The sequence below is a fragment of the Tursiops truncatus genome, chromosome 13, assembly GCF_011762595.2.
Source record: "Tursiops truncatus isolate mTurTru1 chromosome 13, mTurTru1.mat.Y, whole genome shotgun sequence".
Taxonomy (NCBI): Eukaryota; Metazoa; Chordata; class Mammalia; order Artiodactyla; family Delphinidae; genus Tursiops; species Tursiops truncatus.
Genome location: NC_047046.1, coordinates 40,302,379 through 40,322,311, shown reverse-complemented (window position 1 = coordinate 40,322,311; position 19,933 = coordinate 40,302,379). Strand labels below are relative to the sequence as shown.

General features: G+C 41.4%; 1 protein-coding gene across 16 annotated transcripts in view; it reads left to right on the top strand.

The window, feature by feature from the left end:
* Positions 1–19,933, top strand: part of OSBPL1A (oxysterol binding protein like 1A) — a 211,898-nt gene that overhangs the window by 166,507 nt on the left and 25,458 nt on the right. For all 16 annotated transcript variants that reach the window (XM_019930488.3, XM_019930491.3, XM_019930487.3 and 13 more), the window contains one exon: positions 9,788–9,863. In XM_019930488.3, coding sequence (XP_019786047.1) covers positions 9,788–9,863 — 76 coding nt within the window. The remainder of the gene's footprint in view (positions 1–9,787; positions 9,864–19,933) is intronic.

Sequence of the window (19,933 nt, the reverse complement as noted above, 5' to 3'; positions counted from 1 at the left end):
AACAAAACGGGAGAAAGACTGCATTAAAAACAGGGTGCATGATACAAAGTTACATGTATGTGTATGTGTTCCTGTGCATAAAGATATTAGAAAGATAGATACACTTATATCTATCAACTTGAAGGGGTATCCTCTTAAATTATTATTTACTGAAAAAACAATGTGACCTGTAGGGTAATATGTCTGTAAAAATCTATGTACTCGTATATGCTTATGCAAGGAGAAAAGTATGGAAGGGAGCACTTCGGGCTGTTATGTTGGTATTGGAGGTGGGAGTAGATGACTAGCTTGTTCTTTATCTGTGGATTCTTTCACCTGGAATATAATAATATATTGTAATTTGAAAAATTAACTACATACTTGTTTCCCCATTTAATTATGTTTACTTCCATGTGGTAAATACTTGAGAAGATTATTTCTGTTGTGTCTTGACTCGGTTTTGACTTAGAACTTAAATTTCTAAAAAGGTAAGAATGAGATTATAAAACTTTATGAATTTAGGCAGCGGTCCCCAACCTTTTTGGCACCAGGTACCCGTTTCGTGGAAGACAGTTTTTCCATGACCGGGGGTGGGGGGAATAGTTTCGGGATTATTCAAGCGCATGACATTTACTGTGCACTTTATTTCTATTATTTTCACATTGTAATATATACTGAAATAATTATACAACTCACCATAATGCAGAATCAGTGGGAGCCCTGAGCTTGTTTTCATTTGCCACTCACTGATAGCTTTTTTGTTTTGTTTTGTTTTTGTTTTTGTTTTTGTTTTTGTTTTTTTGCGATATGCGGGCCTCTCACTGTTGCGGCCTCTCCTGTTGCGGACCACAGGCTCCGGACTTGCAGGCTCAGTGGCCATGGCTCACGGGCATAGCCGCTCCACGGCATGTGGGATCTTCCCGGACCAGGGCACGAACCCGTGTCCCCTGCATCGGCAGGCGGACTCTCAACCACTGTGCCACCAGGGAAGCCCACTGATAGGGTTTCAATATGAGGCTGCAAGCAGTTGATTTATTATGGTCTCTGTGCAGTCAAATCTGTCAGCTAATGATAATCTGTATCTGCAGCTGCTCCCCAGTGCTAGCATCACTGCCTCAGCTCCACCTCAGATCATAAGGCATTAGATTCTCATAAGGAGCAAGCAACCTAGAGCCCTCGCATGCACAGTTCACTGTAGGGTTCGCGCTCCTATGAGAATCTCATGCCGCCGCTGATCTGACAAGAGGCGGAGCTCAGGCGGTAATGTGAGCAATGGGGAGCAGCTGTAAATACAGATGAAGCTTCTCTCTCTCGTCGGTCACTCACCTCCTGCTGTGCAGCCTGGTACCTCACAGGCCACGGACTAGTACCTGTCCGTGGCTCAGGGATTGGGGACCCCTGAATTAAGGGATGTACCTTTTTCTCTGGAGTAACTATTAATACGATTGTGGAGTGTTTTTATCTTGTCCATATGGAAAATATTGGAAAATAGCTGTCTATTTAAAGTTTCATGTATACATTATGGTCATAATATTTATAGTCTTCCCAGGTAGGTAGATTTGGTTTTGGCAGATTATACCATAAACAGAATCAGAAGACCAATGTTAGACTTGGAAAGAGTTATCTGCAATATAGGTGGTGAATAGAATACTTATAATATACCAGGAGCTCTTACAAATTGAGAAGCTAATTCAGTGGGCAGACATCACCAATGACTATGAATGTTTTCACCTTAATGTGTTTGTACTTTATGAAAATAACAAAGAATTTTTAAAATTCTTTAAAACGGATGTGCAGGTAAGAAACTGAAACTTCATTTCCAGGAGGCTCTTTTTTTTTTTTCTGGTTGGAGTATAGTTGATTTACAGCGTTGTGTTTCAGGTGTACAGCAAAGTGAATCAGTTATACATATACATATATCTACTCTTTTTTAGATTCTTTTCCCATATAGGTCATTACAAGTATTGAGTAGAGTTCCCTGTGCTATACAGTATGTCCTTATTAGTTGTCTGTTTTATATATAGTAGTGTATATATGTCAATCCCAATCTCCCAGTTTATCCCTCCCCAATGAGATTGTTTTCTACATCTGTGACTCTATTTCTGTTTTGTAAATAAGTTCATTTGTACCATTTATTAAGATTCCGCATATAAGCAGTATCATTTGTATTTGTCTTTCTCTGACTTCACTCAGTAGAACAATCTCTAGGTCCATCTTGGATTGTCCCTTTTCTTAGTGCACACGTAGCTGCCCCCTGAGGCAGATCGTCCAGCCGTGGCCCCCCAGGCTAGAGGTTGGCCCCTGGTTATGCAGGGAGGCTGGGGCAGGAGCGTGGGCTGGGGCCGTGGACATGGGTTCAAGCCCTGCTCTGGGAAGATCCCACATGCTGCAGAGCAGCTAAGCCTGTGTGCCACAACTACTGAATCCCGTGCTCCTAGAGCCCGTGCTCCGCAACAAGAGAAGCCACCACAATGAGAAGCCCGCGCACTGCAACGAAGAGTAGCCCCAGCTCGCCACAAAGAGAGAAAGCCCATGCACAGCAATGAAGACCCAACACAGCCTAATTAATTAAATTTAAAAAAACTCTAGAAGGAATCAATAGCAGAATAACTGAAGCAGAAAAACAGATAAGTGAGCTGGAAGATAAAATGGTGGAAATAACTGCCAGGGAGCAGGATAAAGAAAAAAGAATGAAAAGAATTGATGACAGTCTCAGAAACCTCTGGCACAACATCAAACACACCAACATTTGAATTATAGGGGTCCCAGAAGAAGAAGAGAAAAAGAAAGGGGCAGAGAAAATATTTGAAGAGATTATAGTTGAAAACTTCCCTAACATGGGAAAGGAAATAGTCAATCAAGTCCAGGAAGCGCAGAGAGTACCATACAGGATAAACCCAAAGAGAAACACGCCAAGACACATATATATTAATCGAACTATCAAAAATTAAATAGAAAAAATATTGAAAGCAGCAAGGGAAAAGCAACACATAACATAGAAGGGAATCCTCATAAGGTTAACAGCTGATCTTTCAGCAGAAACTCTGCAAGCCAGAAGGGAGTGGCAGGACATATTTAAAGTGATGAAGGAGAAAAACCTGCAACCAAGATTACTCTACCCAGCGAGGATCTCATTCAGATTTGATGGAGAAATTAAAACCTTTACAGACAAGCAAAAGCTGAGAGAGTTCAGCACCGAATGGAAATAAAGACAAAAATAAACAAATGGGCCCTAATGAAACTTAAAAGCTTTTGCACAGCAAAGGAAACCATAAACAAGATGAAAAGACAACCCTCAGAATGGGAGAAAATATTTGCAAACGAAGCAACTGACAAAGGATTAATCTCCAAAATATACAAGCAGATTATGCAGCTCAATATTAAAAAAATAAACAACCCAATCCAAAAATGGGCAAAAGACCTAAATAGACATTTCTCCAAAGAAGACATACAGATTGCCAGCAAACACATGAAAGGATGTTCAACATCACTAATCATTAGAGAAATGCAAATCAAAACCACAATGAGGTATCACCTCACACCAGTCAGAATGGCCATCATCAAAAAATCTACAAACAGTAAATGCTGGAGAGGGTGTGGAGAAAAGGGAAACCTCTTGCACTGTTGGTGGGAATGTAAATTGATACAGCCACTATGGAGAACAGTATGGAAGTTCCTTAAAAAACTAAAAATAGAACTACCATATGATCCAGCAATCCCACTACTGGGCATATACCCTGAGAAAACCAGAATTCAAAAAGAGTCATGTACCACAATGTTCATTGCAGCTCTATTTACAATAGCCAGGTCATGGAAGCAACCTAAATGCCCATTGACAGATGAATGGATAAAGAAGATGTGGCACATATGTACAATGGAATATTACTCAGCCATAAAAAGAAATGAAATTGAGTTATTTGTAGTGAGGTGGATGGACCTAGAGTCTGTTATGCAGAGTGAAGTAAGTCAGAAAGAGGAAAACAAATACCGTATGCTAACACATATGTATGGAACCTTAAAAAAAAAAGTTGTTCTAATGAACCTAGGGGCAGGACAGGAATAAAGACACAGACGTAGAGAATGGACTTGAGGACACGGGGAGAGGGAAGGGTAAGCTGGGACGAAGTGAGAGAGTAGCATTGACACATATACATTACCAAACGTAAACTAGATAGCTAGTGGGAAGCAGCTGCATAGCACAGGAGATCAGCTTGGTGCTTTGTGACCACCTAGAGGGGTGGGTAGGTAGGGTGGGAGGGAGACGCAAGAAGGAAGGGATATGGGGATATATGTATACATATAACTGATTCACTTTGTTATACAGCAGAAACTACCATTGTAAAGCAATTATACTCCAATAAAGATGTTAAAAAAAAAAAAAAAAGCATCTCCCAGCGACTTCCCTGGCTGTCCAGTGGTTAAGACTTTGCCTTCCAGTGCAGGGGCTGCTGGTTCAATCCCTGGTTGGAGAGCTAAGATCCCACATGCCTCGCAGCCAAAAAAAGCAAAGCATAAAACAATCAGTATCGTAACACGTTCAATAAAGACGTTAAAAATGGTCCACACCAAAAAAATCTTAGGAAAAAAAAAGCATCTCCCAAAGACCTGGGGGCCAGTGATCTCCTGAACTTGCGCAGTGTGTTTGGAGCAAAGGGATCCCAGCACAGCATTTGTGAGTCACGCTTCACAAGTTAACGTGGTTCAGCTCGGGGTCTGTGTACACCCTGTGTCGGTGGTGCAGTGGCAGGGCAGCCGGGTGAGCCGCGTGCATCTTGGAGATGAAGCGAGTGGGACGGGAGCTTTCCCTTAAAGACCAGTCATTGTGTCGTTGTGTCCATAGTCAGAGCGGCATCTGTATGGTTGAAAATAGAGCCGGGGTGCATCACTCTCAGTCCCTGGTACAGGGTGTTTTCTCTCTGTGTGAAGGGAAAAAGGAAGCATAGAATTCAGGATAATGACTCTCAGATCAACTCAAAGGGAAGAGAATAATTGATCTGTGCTCTCAGCCTGGAAATTCTGAGGCCTGCCTGCCATGCTCTGTTTTCTGCCTGGAGTAGCATCTCCTCATCCAAGATCATTAGGGAATTCTTACCCGCCTCCCCGCCCCACCATGGAAGGAGTGAAAATTAAAAATATAGAAAGATATCCTTTTCAGTATAAATCATTTTTTTAAAATTTTAATCTACCTAATTAAAAAAAATCTGTTCTCTCTACTTTAAATAATACTGCAGATTTAGCATTTTCTTGATGATTGGGCTGTGGACTGTTTTGCTTCATTGACTTTAGACTCTTGTAATTGAGTAATGTTTTGTTCTTCTCCCATAATCTGGGAGCATTCCTATCCTTTTGTTTTCAGAAGTAATCACAGAAATCCATTATGTCCAATTGTAGCCACAGGTGATTTTTGAACACTTGAAATGTGGCTAGTGTGAGCACGAAACTCAATTTGTAGTCGTATTTAATTTTAATTAATATAGGTTTATTATGTTAATTTTGTAATATAGTTTGTAAAAACGAAGCAGTATAAAATATGTTGCCAGTAAACATAACTTTATTGCTTTGGTAAGACTACATTTCACTTTGTTAAAAATTTAGTAGCTAACTTGTGAGGTGCTCTACGTGTAAAATCAACACTGGATTTTGAAGACGTGCTGTGGGGAAAAGTATAAAATACCTCATTAATATTTTTATATTGATTACATGTTGAAGTGCTGATATTTTGGACATATTGGGTTAACTCTAATATATTGTTAAAATTAATTTATCTTGTTACTTTTTTTTTTTTTTTTTTTGTGGTACGCGGGCCTCTCATTGTTGTGGCCTCTCCCATTGCGGAGCACAGGCTCCGGACGCGCAGGCTCAGCGGCCATGGCTCACGGGCCCAGCCGCTCCGCGGCATGTGGGATCTTCCCAGACCGGGGCACGAACCCGTGTCCCCTGCATCGGCAGGTGGACTCTCAACCACTGCGCCACCAGGGAAGCCCTACTTTTTTTTTTTTTTTTTAATAAAGCCACTACAAAATTTAAAACTATCTATGAAGCTCTAGTTGTATTTCTATGACAGGTTTCTCAACTTTGGCACTACTGACATTAGAGGCTGGATAACTTTTTGTTGTGGAGACCTGTCTTGTTTCCTGTGGGATGTTTAGCAACATCCCTGGCCTAGCTGATGGAGACCAACTTCCCACCCAGTGCAGGAATACCTTTCTGTGCCGTGACTGAAAGGCATCCTCCAGCATCTGTTTGAAACACTTCCTTGTCGAGACTCTCTTGTCTCCCCTATTTGGAATTAATTATAAGACAGGTTATATTTTATGGTAGCTGTTATGTTAACTTTATATTATATTTATATTAAGTTTATGTTAGCTTTACGTTAGGTGTCCTGTAACTTCCACCAAGAGTCATAGTCCTGATGTCTTCAGTAGCACAAGAGAAACCAAATTCTTTATGAAAGCGATAATGTATACCAAAAGGCCTTATAAATTCCAAAGCTCATTCAACAAATACTTAAACTCTTCCCCTGTGTTAGGCTTGTCCTGGGCAATGAGATACAGCAGTAGATGAAACGTGAGTCCTCCGGAAGCTTATGTACTATACTTGGGGGACGTAGTCAGCAGATACTCAGGGGTGCCCTGCAGTGCGTCACGTGATGATCAGTGCTGTGGAGAAGGACGAAGCAGGCAGAGGGGTGCAGGGACTGCGGTGGGGCTGTGGGTGTGTAGATGCCGTTATTCCTGCCCCCGGCCCCGTCCTCTGAATGCCCCGACACCTCTGTCATGCCCCCTGTTCCCAGACCTCCAGTTTCTTCTGTTTCTTCTAGACCACACGTTTCCTTCAGCCATTGCTTATAAGAGCTGTTCTCCAGGCACCTTTGCCTGGCCTCTCATGAGTCCTCCTTTTCAAAGTGGCACATGGGTCTGGATCCCAGCTCTGGTCTGACCTTTGCAGAGCTGCCCTTGGGAATGTTCTGGCTCTGTTCTTGTGGCAGCCTCCTCATGCTATCGATTTAGATGCAGTCAGCAGCCCTGTGGTCATTTACTTGGGACCCAGCTCCTGCATGGCCGTGTGGGCTGGTGTTCCTGTTGCTGCTTCTCATCAGCGTGTTACGCACCATGTGGTCTGAAGGAGGGTTTGCTTTTGGCTCTGCGTGGCCTACACGAGAAGACAGCACGGGCTTCGTGATGGCCCTTTCCCATCACCTCTGCTTTCTGGTTGTGTTCCAGAATCGATAACTCAGATTGCAGATGATCTGGCCTCATTAATGAGTAATTACATTTTCATAGAACACCACAGAGTTATGTGCACAAAAATCAGTACAGGATATTTCTGGGTGGGATTCTTGGCTGGCAACCCTGTGATGCTTTCTAAATTGAGAATAAAAATAAAGCTTGGATGTCTCTTCTGCTTTCTTGATTCCAAAATATTTCTTGTTTTTCTGCTGTTCTTGCCTTTAATGAGAATAGTAATGTATGCATATGCATTTAATGTAAGCATTTGTTGGAGGGAATTACAGCCCCTTATTCAGTCTTCACAAAACTTATTTTGGACTCATAACTTCCTAGATATATGTTACATTTCTGACTGACTTTATAATAGACGAGATGAAAAATTTAGTTGATATGCATCTCTGAAACTATATTCTACGTGCAAATGGTAGGTAATGGCAAGGATTCTGTCCTGGATTCAGTTGTTCATGTCACTGAGATTGATAGTCTTGGATTGTAGAGAATGTGATTTAAATACCATCTGTGGCCACTTATCCAGCAGATTGGGTAGATGACAGATCTGCCAAATGAGCAGTGTGCGTTCCTAAAAAAAAGGAAAAATCAGAAAGATTTTACCACAGAGGATCTTAAAATATTATTTATTTAAAAACTTAAAATTTTATTAACTTCTATAATTCAAGTCAATCAGTTTATAGAACAGAGATTCTTTAGAAGATGAGAATTTTAATTTAATATTTTCTTTAATATTTCAGTTACATGGGTATATTTCAAACAGCACCTGGAAAACCAGCATCCCTGGCCAGAACCTAAGATGATGAAAAAGAAGGCATTATTATAACGGTGTTTCAGGAAGCGGTTCTGGGCACCTCCTGCCCCTGGTGGTGCTGAGGCCTCAGGATGCCTGAGCTCAGCGTGCGGCTCATCTGAGCCACAGACCCTTTGCCACCGACAGCCGCCCTTCTCTTGGCTGTTTCCTTACCCCTGCAGAGGCTTTGGAAACGCTCCTTCTGTAGAGGTTAATTTGCAAAGGGTTTTCCAGTCCATCCAGAGTTGCTGATTTTGGTCCAATGTCAGCATCTTTGGGAAAGTACTGATATGATACAATTAATTTCTTAAAAACCTGAAGCTAGGTTCAGTAATGACATTTTTTGTTTCCATTATTTAACAGCTACTAGAGTAATTTATTGAGTATCAGAGTATGATAGGTCTCTCTTGGACCAAACAGCAGGTCAGATATGCCAGCACATGAAAGGACAGTGTACTTCTGAGGTGGTTTAAGCAGCTGGACACCAACACAGGAGGATTAGGAGGGTTCGGATCAGAACGATTCCGAAGACGTGGGGCCGGTTGATCTGCTGTGGAACTTTTCAGGGCCCAAAATAGCAGTGAATAGGGATACAAGCCCAGATTGACCCTATTTTATCCTGTCTGTGCACATTTTTTCCAGTTTTATTGAGAAATAATTGACATACATCACTAAGCTTTAGGTGCACAGCACGATGGCTTGAGTTCACGTATATTACATTTCACAGTATTGTGACATGATTACCACAGTAGGTTTTGTTAACATCCATCAGCTTATATAGATAAAATAAAAAGAAAAATTTTTTTTCTCCTGATGATGAGAGCTCTTAGGATTTACTTTCTTAACGGCTACAGTATATCTTACTTACGTCTTACAGTGTTGACTATAGTCACGTTGTACATCACATCCCTAGTACTTATTTATCTTATAATTGGAAGTGTGTACCTTGTGACCACCTTCGTCCAATTCCCTTTCTCTTCAACCCCACCTCTGGCAACCACAAATCTGATCTTTTTTCTTTGAGTTTGATGTTGGTTTTTTGTTGTTGTTAGATTCCACATGTGAGATCATGTAGTATTTGTCTTTCTCTGTCTGACTTATTTCAGTTAATATAATGCCTTCAAGGTCCATCAGTTTTGTTGCAAATGGTAGGTTTTCCTCCTTTTTATGGCTGAATAATATTCCTTTGTGTGTGTGTGTGTGTGTGTGTGTGTGTGTGTGTGTCGGTCTGTCTGAGAGACAGAGAGAGACATACACATACCACATTTTCTTAAATGATTGATTTCATACCACCATGTCTTGGCTGTTGTAAATAATGCTGCTGTGAACATGGGGGTGCAGACATCTTTTCAAGTTAGTATTTTCATTTCCTTTTAATATATTCCCAGAAGTGGAATTGCCGGATCATACGGGAGTTCAATTTAAATTTTTTGAGGACTATTCGTACTGTTTTCTGCAGTGGCTGTACCAGCTTACAATCCCACCAGCAGTGCACAACCTTCCCTTTTCTCCACATTCACGCCAGCATTTGTAATCCCTTATTTTGCTATTCTAACAAGTGTGAGGTGATATCTCATTGTGGGTTTAATTTGCATTTCCCTAATGACTGGTGATATTGAGCATCTTTTCATGTACCTGTTGGCCATATGTACATGTTGCACGTTTTCATGGTGTCTCTATACATGTATGCCTGTGGCTCTCGGATTATTGACAATAGCTTTTTTCCTAACGCCAGTGGTATTAAAATTAAGTCTTTATTTTTGTTTTCTTTTTTCAGAACAAGCTTGCCCTCACCTATGTTTTCCAGAAATGACTTCAGCATCTGGAGCATCCTCAGAAAATGTATTGGAATGGTAAATTAACTCTCAGTTCTATAATATTAAGCTGATAGATGTTTCATGCATGTCCTTTAGAAGGGAATCCTAATGTTGGCATAAAACTGATGCACAACGTTTATGAAAACTTTTGAGAATCAGAAATTAGGAAAAGTCTTATATTAGGTTTTCCTCACAGAACTTGAACCACTTTTTATGCCATTTAATATGACGTTAATGTAACTTTTCATTGTAAGAAAGTAGAAAAAGAAAAGGCTCCACATTTGTATTTCCCTATAGAGTTACCCAGAAAGGCTCAGAAAGAACAGAGTCCCCACAGTATAGAATATAATTTCACTTACGCTTCTGTGCACAGAGCTGGGTTTTGTACCTTGTAAGTGTGGTGTATGTTAGATATTTGGAATGTGTCCCAGCTTAGTTATCTGTGCAGGTGGATCTGATTTTGCAGGGGAGGGCGACGGGATGGCAAAATTTACTATTATATAAATCCTTAGATTCCCTTTAAAATAGAAGTCCACGTCACCACCCTGACGACAGTCAGGCTAGGATTCTGAGTAAAGTTCTCTTAATTCTTCTAGCATGACCTTTGACCAACTAGAATGATGAAAATTTTAAAACATGTGAGTCCTGAACTGCTGAAGAGTCTGCCTGGAGATTATGTTTCTTAATTTTGCAATTTAATGTGCAGCCTGAGTACTCCAGGAACTTTCCTTGTACTGGGAAGTATAGTCACTTTCTAAACATTTTCATTCTGTTGCTTGAAGTCCTTTTGGCTGCTGGTGTGCCCACGTTGGCGTTTTTTAAATGCCCCTCTTCTCTACATGGGGTAATGTCATCTGAGACTTCCTAAATGTAATTTCCAAGGAGCTAATTCCAGAAACAGTTATTTTAAACAAATATTTTCTGCTCCTACTGCATGGAGAGAAGGATCCATAGCTGGATAATGGGCTTTATCCCAGCCTTGTCGCCTCCTGTCTGTGAGACCCTAGGCCAGTTGCCTTGCTTCCCTGAGTAAAGTTAGGAGAGTAATTTGTACCTTATAGCTGTATTGAGACATAAATAAGATAATTTATATAAAATGTCCAGGACAGACCCTGGTTTAGCTTAATGCTCAACATTATTATCAACAGTTAATCACACTTGAGAATCAGAATACCTGGGCTCTGATTCCATTTTGATTATATTAAGTTTCATCAGGACAAACCAAATGTATCTAGACAAATGTATATATTCTTAAATAAAATAACTATACATATTAGTCTCTGAAGAACTGAAATTTTCAGGACAAAAAATTATATCCTACAGGATTCATATTTTTCAAGCCCTTAGTAAACATATTTATCATTGAGATCCAGTATGTAAATATGTACATATGCATGTGTGTTTAAAATGAAAACCAGTTCCGCCAAAGAATCCTCATCCTTACAATAAATGATATTTTCTGTTATATTAGATTAATGCTGATTCCAACTCACTAAATTGATTTTGTAACCTGCTAGTGAATGAAACCCACAGTTACTGTAGAATTGGTACCACATTTGTCTAAGGCTGTTGGGTCAACAGAATGGGTATGAAAACTGCAGATGTGGTTTAGTCTTTTTGGCAGTCGTGGAAAGTACAGCTCTGTGTATTTCTCTTGCTTGAGTCTGTCACCTACCATCTCCTGTCTCACTGGGTGTCGGATTTAGTGGTATTGTCATGAGTTTGTTCAGGCTAGTGACTGATGATCGTCTAGTTTATGTCTAAAGCAAGCATTCTGTCTAAATGGAAACTATCCATTCTTTTAAAAGACGGGAGATAATGTCATGTTGGCTTCTGCCTGTCATACTTCGAAAGATGCTCTGTTTCTCTAGAAGGGTGGTTTTACCTTTATTTTTAGGTGTGGAACTGTTTGTGCAAATAAGCAGGCTGAATCATAAACAAAATAAAGCAAATAAAAGCAGACCTGTTTGGGTTGAAAGGGCACCATGGAATGTTTTGAAACTTATATCTATAGAACTGTCTGAATAAATCACAGAGAAAGAGCTGCAGGGGAAGTAATATTTTGGGAAAGTATTTCCTGCTGAGGTTTTATAAGAGACTAACATTCTAGATGAATAATTATTAATATTTATTAATGTGATTGAAAGGCAGTTAACTGGCATTTGGAAGTTATTGTTCTTGGGGCGCCATGTCTCCCCTCTCATGGGCAGCGGAATCAGTCCAAGGGGGTGAGTGTTGAGCACAATAGAGATTTAAAGTGCGGTGTATCTTGAGAGAGAAATGCAAATAACATCACCAGAATAAAAGTTTTTAAATAATTTTTGGTATCGACCCCTCTTATATCTGCCTCCTGCTACCCCCAGTGAGGAAAATAGGTAAAAAATTAGAAGATATTAGTATCCATAGATTTTATTACAGTTAACTTCAAAGTGAAGGCATTTTTAAACCCCCCCCCCCATTGCATTTTCATGATTCTATTACACTTAATAATCCAAATACTGGGCTTCTCTGGTGGCACAGTGGTTGAGAGTCCGCCTGCCGAAGCAGGGGACACGGGTTCGTGCCCTGGTCCGGGAAGATCCCACCTGCCGTGGAGCGGCTGGGCCCGTGAGCCATGGCCGCTGGGCCTGTGTGTCTGGAGCCTGTGCTCCGCAACGGGAGAGGCCACAACAGTGAGAGGCCCGCGTACCGCAAAAAAACAAATAATAATAATCCAAATACTTTACTCCAGGTCCTTTCTATGTGGGTAAATCTCAGTTACAGAAGCCATGGACATACCCTTCAGCTGGTTTTTCCCATAGTTTCACATTCCCAGTTTCTTAATTTTGTAATAATAAGTCTTAAAAGTAGCAGAGGAAATCTGATATTGAACCGTAGCTTTTCATGATGTCTCTGTCGACTTGAGGAGCATATGAGATCAGAGTGGGGAGTGTGGGCATGCTGCTGGAAACCTCCCAGTTCTACGCTCAACTGGGGTCTGGTGCCAACTTTTTCAGAAATCAGTGCCCCTCATTTATGATGATACAGTTTTATGGCATAGTATCATTAATCCCTTCAGACATGGCTTTTAAGAACACATGATAGGTGCTTACCTGCCATGTATGGTCAAGGTATAACTTCATCTTTCTCAGGTAGGAAAGTCAGTGTTTTCAGGCATTTGTCATCCTGGGCTCCGGTGCCCTGCAGCACCTTCTGCAGCCGGGCTCACCTTGCTCCATCCTCCACTGCCACATACATACACGTTTGACTTTGCTTTTTTCTAAAACAAATATAGAGACTTAGATTTCCAAAACGAATGACACCCTTTTTTCTCCCAGTCTGTTTTGGACAGGATTATGTTACCAAACGTTGGGTTATACTACATGAAATGAATAATTTACATAAATGGAATAAATCCTAAATCTCTCTGTGATTGAAGCATTTACCAAACAGATTCCCGTCTCAGAATTGATACTTGATGTTGGTTAGTAGTTTGAATTCTTTGTTCCTTACTTCCTTACTCCCACTGTCCTTTTGTTAAAGGACTCTAGCCTCATAATCCCATTGTCTTCTGTTTCCCCTGTTTTCTTTCTCCTCTTCTCTCCCATCCCTTTAGGATTTGTCAGCAGGACTCACCCAGAGGCTAGGTCATGGGTGTCCATACTTAGTGACTTGGAAACCAGGGCCAGCACCAGGGTGAGGCAAGCGAGGCATCCAGGCACAAAATTTGAGTAGGCGCCTGCACCTGAGACCACGTCTGCTGAATGTCTTGGAGTCATAGAATAGCGTTAGATTATTATAAGAGGGTGAAGAAGGTCTGTTATATTATAAATACCGAGTTATTAAAGTGAAAATGTTGTATCATTCAGAAAGGTATATTCAGTGCAACCGAATTCCATAGAGACTGGAATATAAGAGTTGAAAACTTTATAGTTCTAGTTTGCTCCTTTAACTCCTATTTCCATTCCATATTTACTACAGAATATTACCCTAACCTAATTTTTTTCATCTTTGAAGGTTTTTTGATTACCTTATCATACTTCACTATCACAAAAATACATATTAAAATTTAAAAATTTATATTTTATGGCCATAAGACTTTAGTACTAAAAGTTTTAAGTTATTCTTACATAAGCGATCAAAATAACAAGCGTTACAAAATTTATGAAAGTATAACATAAAAGCTAAAATGTTATTCATAAAAAGGATTTTTTTCACTTTGGCTGAGATATCTGAGAATGAATATCACACATTGCTAGAATGAGACAGGATTTTCAGTAACAGTTCTTTTTTTTTTAATAGATTCAAGGATTAGGAAGCCTTGCTCATATTAATAGACAGATGGGAGTAGGAGTTCTGTGGTTTTTTTAGTATCTAGCAATGTCATTCAGTTCTTTGACCTTTTCTTGACTATATGTCAAAAATCAGATGGTAATATATTATCCATCAAAAATAATTTTTTATGATCCATAAATTGACAACTCAATAGGACTTCCTTCAGTGTTATTGGAAACAACATTGGAAAACTCTAGGTTGCAGGAGGTCTTGTTACCTTCCCTTGGAGTCATGGGCATCTGGGTCTCTGGGAAATGGAGTGGAGAAGCTTTGCCAGGGATCTCACCTTCGGTTTCTGTAACTGTGTCCTCTCACTCAGATATACCTTGCAATATTGAGAAGGGGTTGGGAAAACTGAAGTATTTTCCCTGAAGCACACCTTGCCAGTATAATCTTTTTTCATGAAATGCTTTTTATCTTACCATGCACTTTAAATGTTCTCCCCCAAAACCTCAGATTCTTCACATTCCCTTGATGCAGAATGTCTGCCGCGTGACCTCAGAACCAGACGCATCCGGGTCAGCTCATGATGTTATTTTGGGGTTCAGATAAACACGTTGGTATATGTCACTGTGACAACTGTCCCATTCTTGAATTCTAAATATAAGCCAGATACAGCTCTAGATAAGATTTGGAGCTTTGCCCAAACTGGTACATTATAAATACTGACTTACGAGACAGGAGGCAGAAGAAGCAAAGTAGTTAAACAAAATTTGTCATCTCTACCGCCTCACTCTATAATGATCTGAAATCAGAATATCCCAACAGGGGAGAAGTGACTGGAAGAGCTTCTGATGTCAGGTCTTTGCCTTAACGAAAACAGGGAAGTCGGGGAGCCATCCTGCAGAGCAACAGGGCCTTGATTTAAGAGGCTTCCTTGTACCGGTACTGTATTTCTAAACCTCCCTTCACTCAGTGCCCTGAAGGTTTTTACACATCAGAGCAAGAGTGCTATACTAGAATTCAGGATGGTGTAAGGGGTGTCTCCCCCACACCCCAGGTAAAAGAAGGGCGATTTTAAAAGAAGACGTGGGAAAAGAGCAACAGTGTGACGTCCGACGCAGGTGTGTTCTTGGCCTGTCAGTTCTTAGGCAGGAGTGCGTGTGGAGGGTGAGCACCTGCAGATCAGTCCCCCTAAAGCATCCATCGCTGCTCACAGTCACCCTGCGTGACTACAGTGTGGAGACCACGGACCTGGTCCAAGCGTCCAGCCAGCGCCTTAGTTGTCCTACCACATTCCCACCTAGCGGTTGTCCATCAAGAGGACTCACACGGCCTCCCAACTCTGAAAAAATTCAGCTACGAGACAGGAAGAAGAGGAAAGGAATATCTGTTTATCTTTTCCCTCAAAGCTTTTCTTGTCTTTTTCTCCCTGTTTTGACCACTGGTTGCACCCAGTTGCCCACAGTGTAGTTCATTCAGTTCACATGCAGACGCCCCTTTCCTGTGCATAGTTCCTTTGTTTCTGGCTGTTGTGTTCTCTGGGGCTGGTCTGTGAGAACCAAGGAACAGTGGTGTAACCAACAGCAAAAGGCGTCAGAGCAGCAGGCTTGTTCAGACTGCTCGACCAGAGTGGTCCCCGAGGGCTGACTTGCAAGGTCTCGGTGTGACTGCTTTGGGCATGATCAGTGTGTTCAGATGGCAAGAACCTCTCACGTGATGGTAAACTAATAGATGATAGACGTCTTGTGGAGAGGGAAGGGACTGAGTAGCCCAAGATGGGAAAGAGACCTATGGCCCTCCAAGGCCCTTACATGTAAGAAGGGTAAAGTTTTACCTCTTTGGGGCTGTCGTGGAGGGAGGATCCAGTGCCTAGCTGGTGTCACAGAAGGCACATCCAAGGCACAGAGCCAAGGCTGCTGCCAGCGCCTGCCCATCAGTGACGAGCCTAGAAGCCCACTTAGTGCTTGGGTCGCACACCTGTGTGAGGACCCCGCCCACCGGCAGACTTAGCTTAAGACCTAAGCTGAGCTGCTCTCTGTAACCCAGGTCTTAAATATTTGCACAGTTGGGCGTTACGGTACTCGGCGTTATACACATAAGTTATCTTCCACTTCAGTTGGGATCAGACTTGGCCTTGTTGGTTTGTATAGTGCGTAAGTGACAAAGCAGCCTTCCCTTCTTTTTCTTGTCCGTTTGTCGGCTGATGAGCAACTGCAATTAAGAGTTTCTTCAGTTTCATCGTTAGTTGCTATTAATTTGTATGGCTACATGTAAACTTTGCTTTTAGCTGGGTCACAAGGTAGGATTGCCTGGCATAAATATTTAATTTTTCCAGCTGACTGAAGCTCTCAGTGATAAAAGTATTCCAGCTCATGTTTCTTCCTGAAACTTGACCTTCATAATATGCACTGTTGCTTTTCCTATTATTGGAATGTATGCAGTACTAATTAGTTGTATGCAGTATCTGACAAATCCAATACCCAACTTCATTGTATTGTAAGTAAAAACAGGGTCTCTGTGAATTTCCAAGAGGGAATGAAATATAGTTTGTATCACCGAATTTTTTCATTACGTATCCAGGGAACTGTAGATTTTAACAATTAAAATATCAGTAATTGTACAGACTAATAAAGGCAAAAAATTGCAAGTCCACTGCTGTATTTTAAATAGCATGTTAGACTCTTCTGTGCAGTCAAGGTGGTTTTTATGGCCATCTGTGTTCCCTCAGGCCTTATTCTGTCCCTTCCACTCTGTGTCTATTACCTGGGCCACAAATGTGCCTTTTCATTTCCTTGAATGCTTACATTCTGAGTTACTAAAAGAAGCAGGAAGGTGTTTACATTATTCTAGATTATAAAATTGGATTTAAAGACCCTTTCAGAATTTTGGGAGCTTTTCAAATGATTAAAAAATAGTCCGCCCATTGAATGGGTGATAAAACCATGTCCTCTGTACCTTGGTTTCCAGAGTGGACAAACCACTATTTCATTGACTTGCTGACCCACATGAAGTCTAGCCAACTGGCGGTGAGCAGCCAACGGCTGGTAGACAACGTGACTGTCCCATTCTCGCTCGCATATATTCTCAGGGAGATTATGTGAGGGTATGGCGATGTATACAGTGTCGCTATGGAGATGAAAGATTAAGTCCCTAGGCCTGGATTCCCATCTGAGCCGCTGTAATGACAGAAGCGCCAAACGCCTTGTCACCCCCCCAGCGTGTCTCTTATTCCCTCAGTGCGTGTATAATAGTCTAGTATTTTTTAGGGAAAAAAGCTCAGAATCAAACTTAGGTAAAGTTCTTCATTCCTTTAACGAATAAATCCTTTAAATCCCTTTAAAGTAAATCTCACCCTGCTGTTGTGCGTGACAAAGCGAAATGTGGAAAACGAGAGCAGAGCCAGAAATGGCATCATTTACGTCACATACTGTCACGGGCCAGGGCTCATGTCGCCACCCTGGTGAACCCCTGTCATCTTCGTGATTGGACGGGACAGTCAGACAGCAGCGAGAGCCTCAGCAGCGGGGAGTACGCGATGGCTTCTGACTGGGGCTCCGGGGGGAACAGGTGTCCTTCCCTCACTTCTTCACCTTTTAAGATTGGAACTCAAGCCACGCTGCCATCTGAGTGGCTTCTCTGCAGCTCGCTGCCCAGGCGACAGGATGAGGTATCCCAGCCTTCAAAGCCGCCTTGCCTCCACACGGCCTTGGAGGACTTGGCAATCTTGAATGTACTATTAATAGTAATGGTCATAGCTAACATTTATTGCTCACTTAATGTATGCCTGACACTGTTCTGAGTGATTTGTATGAACTAATTAATCCTGACAGGCCCTGTGAGGTACATAACTAAGCCCCCATTGGGCGGAGAGGTGAGGGACTCACAGTGATGCAAGCATCAGGTGGCAAGGGGTGTGTGCTCTCAGAGCCCATTCTTTTATTTTTCAATTAACACAGTATTTACCATTTTAACCATTTTTAAGCGTGCAGTTCAGTGGCATTTGTACATTCACATTATGCTGCCGTTACCACCCATGTAACTCTTTTCATCTCGTGGAACTGACGTACTGCACCCCTTAAACAACAACTCCCCACCTCCCTACCCCCCAGCCCTGGCAGCCACCGTTGTGCCTTCTGTTCAGAAGGCATTCCTTTAACCACAATGCTCTACTGTCTCTGGAACCCAGGACTGGACTAACCTGGGTATGTTTTGTTGTTCTCTTTTTCCATCGTGCTTTTCTCTTGTCTGTTTTATGATGAGCATAACATCAGCCTGTATGTCGTAAGGCGGTCCACCTTCTGCGGTGCAAGGTTGTCAGCTTCCCCATCCCTTCCTTTTGCCAGGCTGAAAGTGTTAGATTACCTGGACTACCAACTCCTGGAGTCAACCACTGTTAACTTTTTGGTGCTACTACCTTCTAATATTTGTCTATAAAACATGTATTTTACAAAATTAAAATATTTTTGAACATGTTGCTTTGTAACCTACTTTTAACCTCATTTTGCTTTGTGAACTATGTGCATCATTAAACAAGAGGGTTCTGACTTCAGGGAGTTTGTATTCCAGTGAAAGAGTCAGGAGAGTCTAGTGCCCTGTGATAAATGCCCAAATAGGAGTAGACTCAGGGGGCAGTGGAAACATACAGGAGCACATAGGGCAGGGGTGCCTGCAATGTGCTCTGCTCTCTCTGCGGTGATGAGGATGCAGGCGGAGTATAAGATATTATCCCTCACCTCAGGAATTGTATTACTGTGTAGTTAGCAAGATAAGCTGGTTAGTACCCCTGACATAGCAGCAGGCTGTATAATCTGTGATCAGATGCTACATTGTGCGTTACAGATTCTGGTGCTCCAGGAGCTGGAAGAGGCGAGAAATCAATGAGTACTGGAATAGTCGAGGAGGAGAGACTTGAGCTCTCCTGAAATCCTAGCGGGGAGGAGATACAAGAGTTAAGTGAAGAGAGTAGGGCATTCCAGGTCAGAATTGGCTATAATAAGACTTTTAATCCAGTGTCTAAAACAGTGCCTGGCACCTAGTAGGTGCTAAATAAAAATTTTTTTAAAAGCTATTTTGAAACAGTTCTATTTCTGTATGCATATTCTGTACAGCCAAGTTGCTTTAGAGAGACAATCTTGGTGGATTTTTTTTTGAGATATAATTGACAAATATTTAAATTCTACATCAAGATGATTGGATATATGTATACATTGTGAAAGGATTCCCCCCATCCAGTTAATTAACACATCCAGCACCTCACATATGTATCCTTTCTTGGTGAGAACATTCAAGTTCTACTCGCTTAGCAAATTTCATTTATACAAAACAGTGTTATCAATTGTAGTCATGTCACCATGTTATACAGTAGATCCTCAGACCTTATTCATCTTATAACTGAAAGTGTATACCCTGTTACCAACTTCTCCCTATTTTCCCCACCCTGAAGCTGCTGGCAACGACTTTCTACTGTGTTTTTATTGGTTCAACTTTTTTTTTTTTTTAAGGTTCGCATATGTGTGATACCATACCATGCAGTGTTTGTCTGTCTGGTTTATTTCACTTAGCACAAGGCCCTCCAGGTTCATCCATGTTGTCACAAATGGCCTTCTTTTGTAAGGGTAATATGTGTGTGTGTGTGTGTGTGTGTGTGTGTGTGTGTGTGTGTATGTATTTGTGTGTGAGTGTATATATATATACACACATAGATATATGCATGCACACACACACACCCACATTTTCTTGATCCATTCATCCATTGACGGACACTTAGATTGTTTCCATTGTATATTCTCGGCTCCTTTAGCAAAAATTAACTGACCATAAATGCATGGATTTATTTCTGGGCTCTCTAT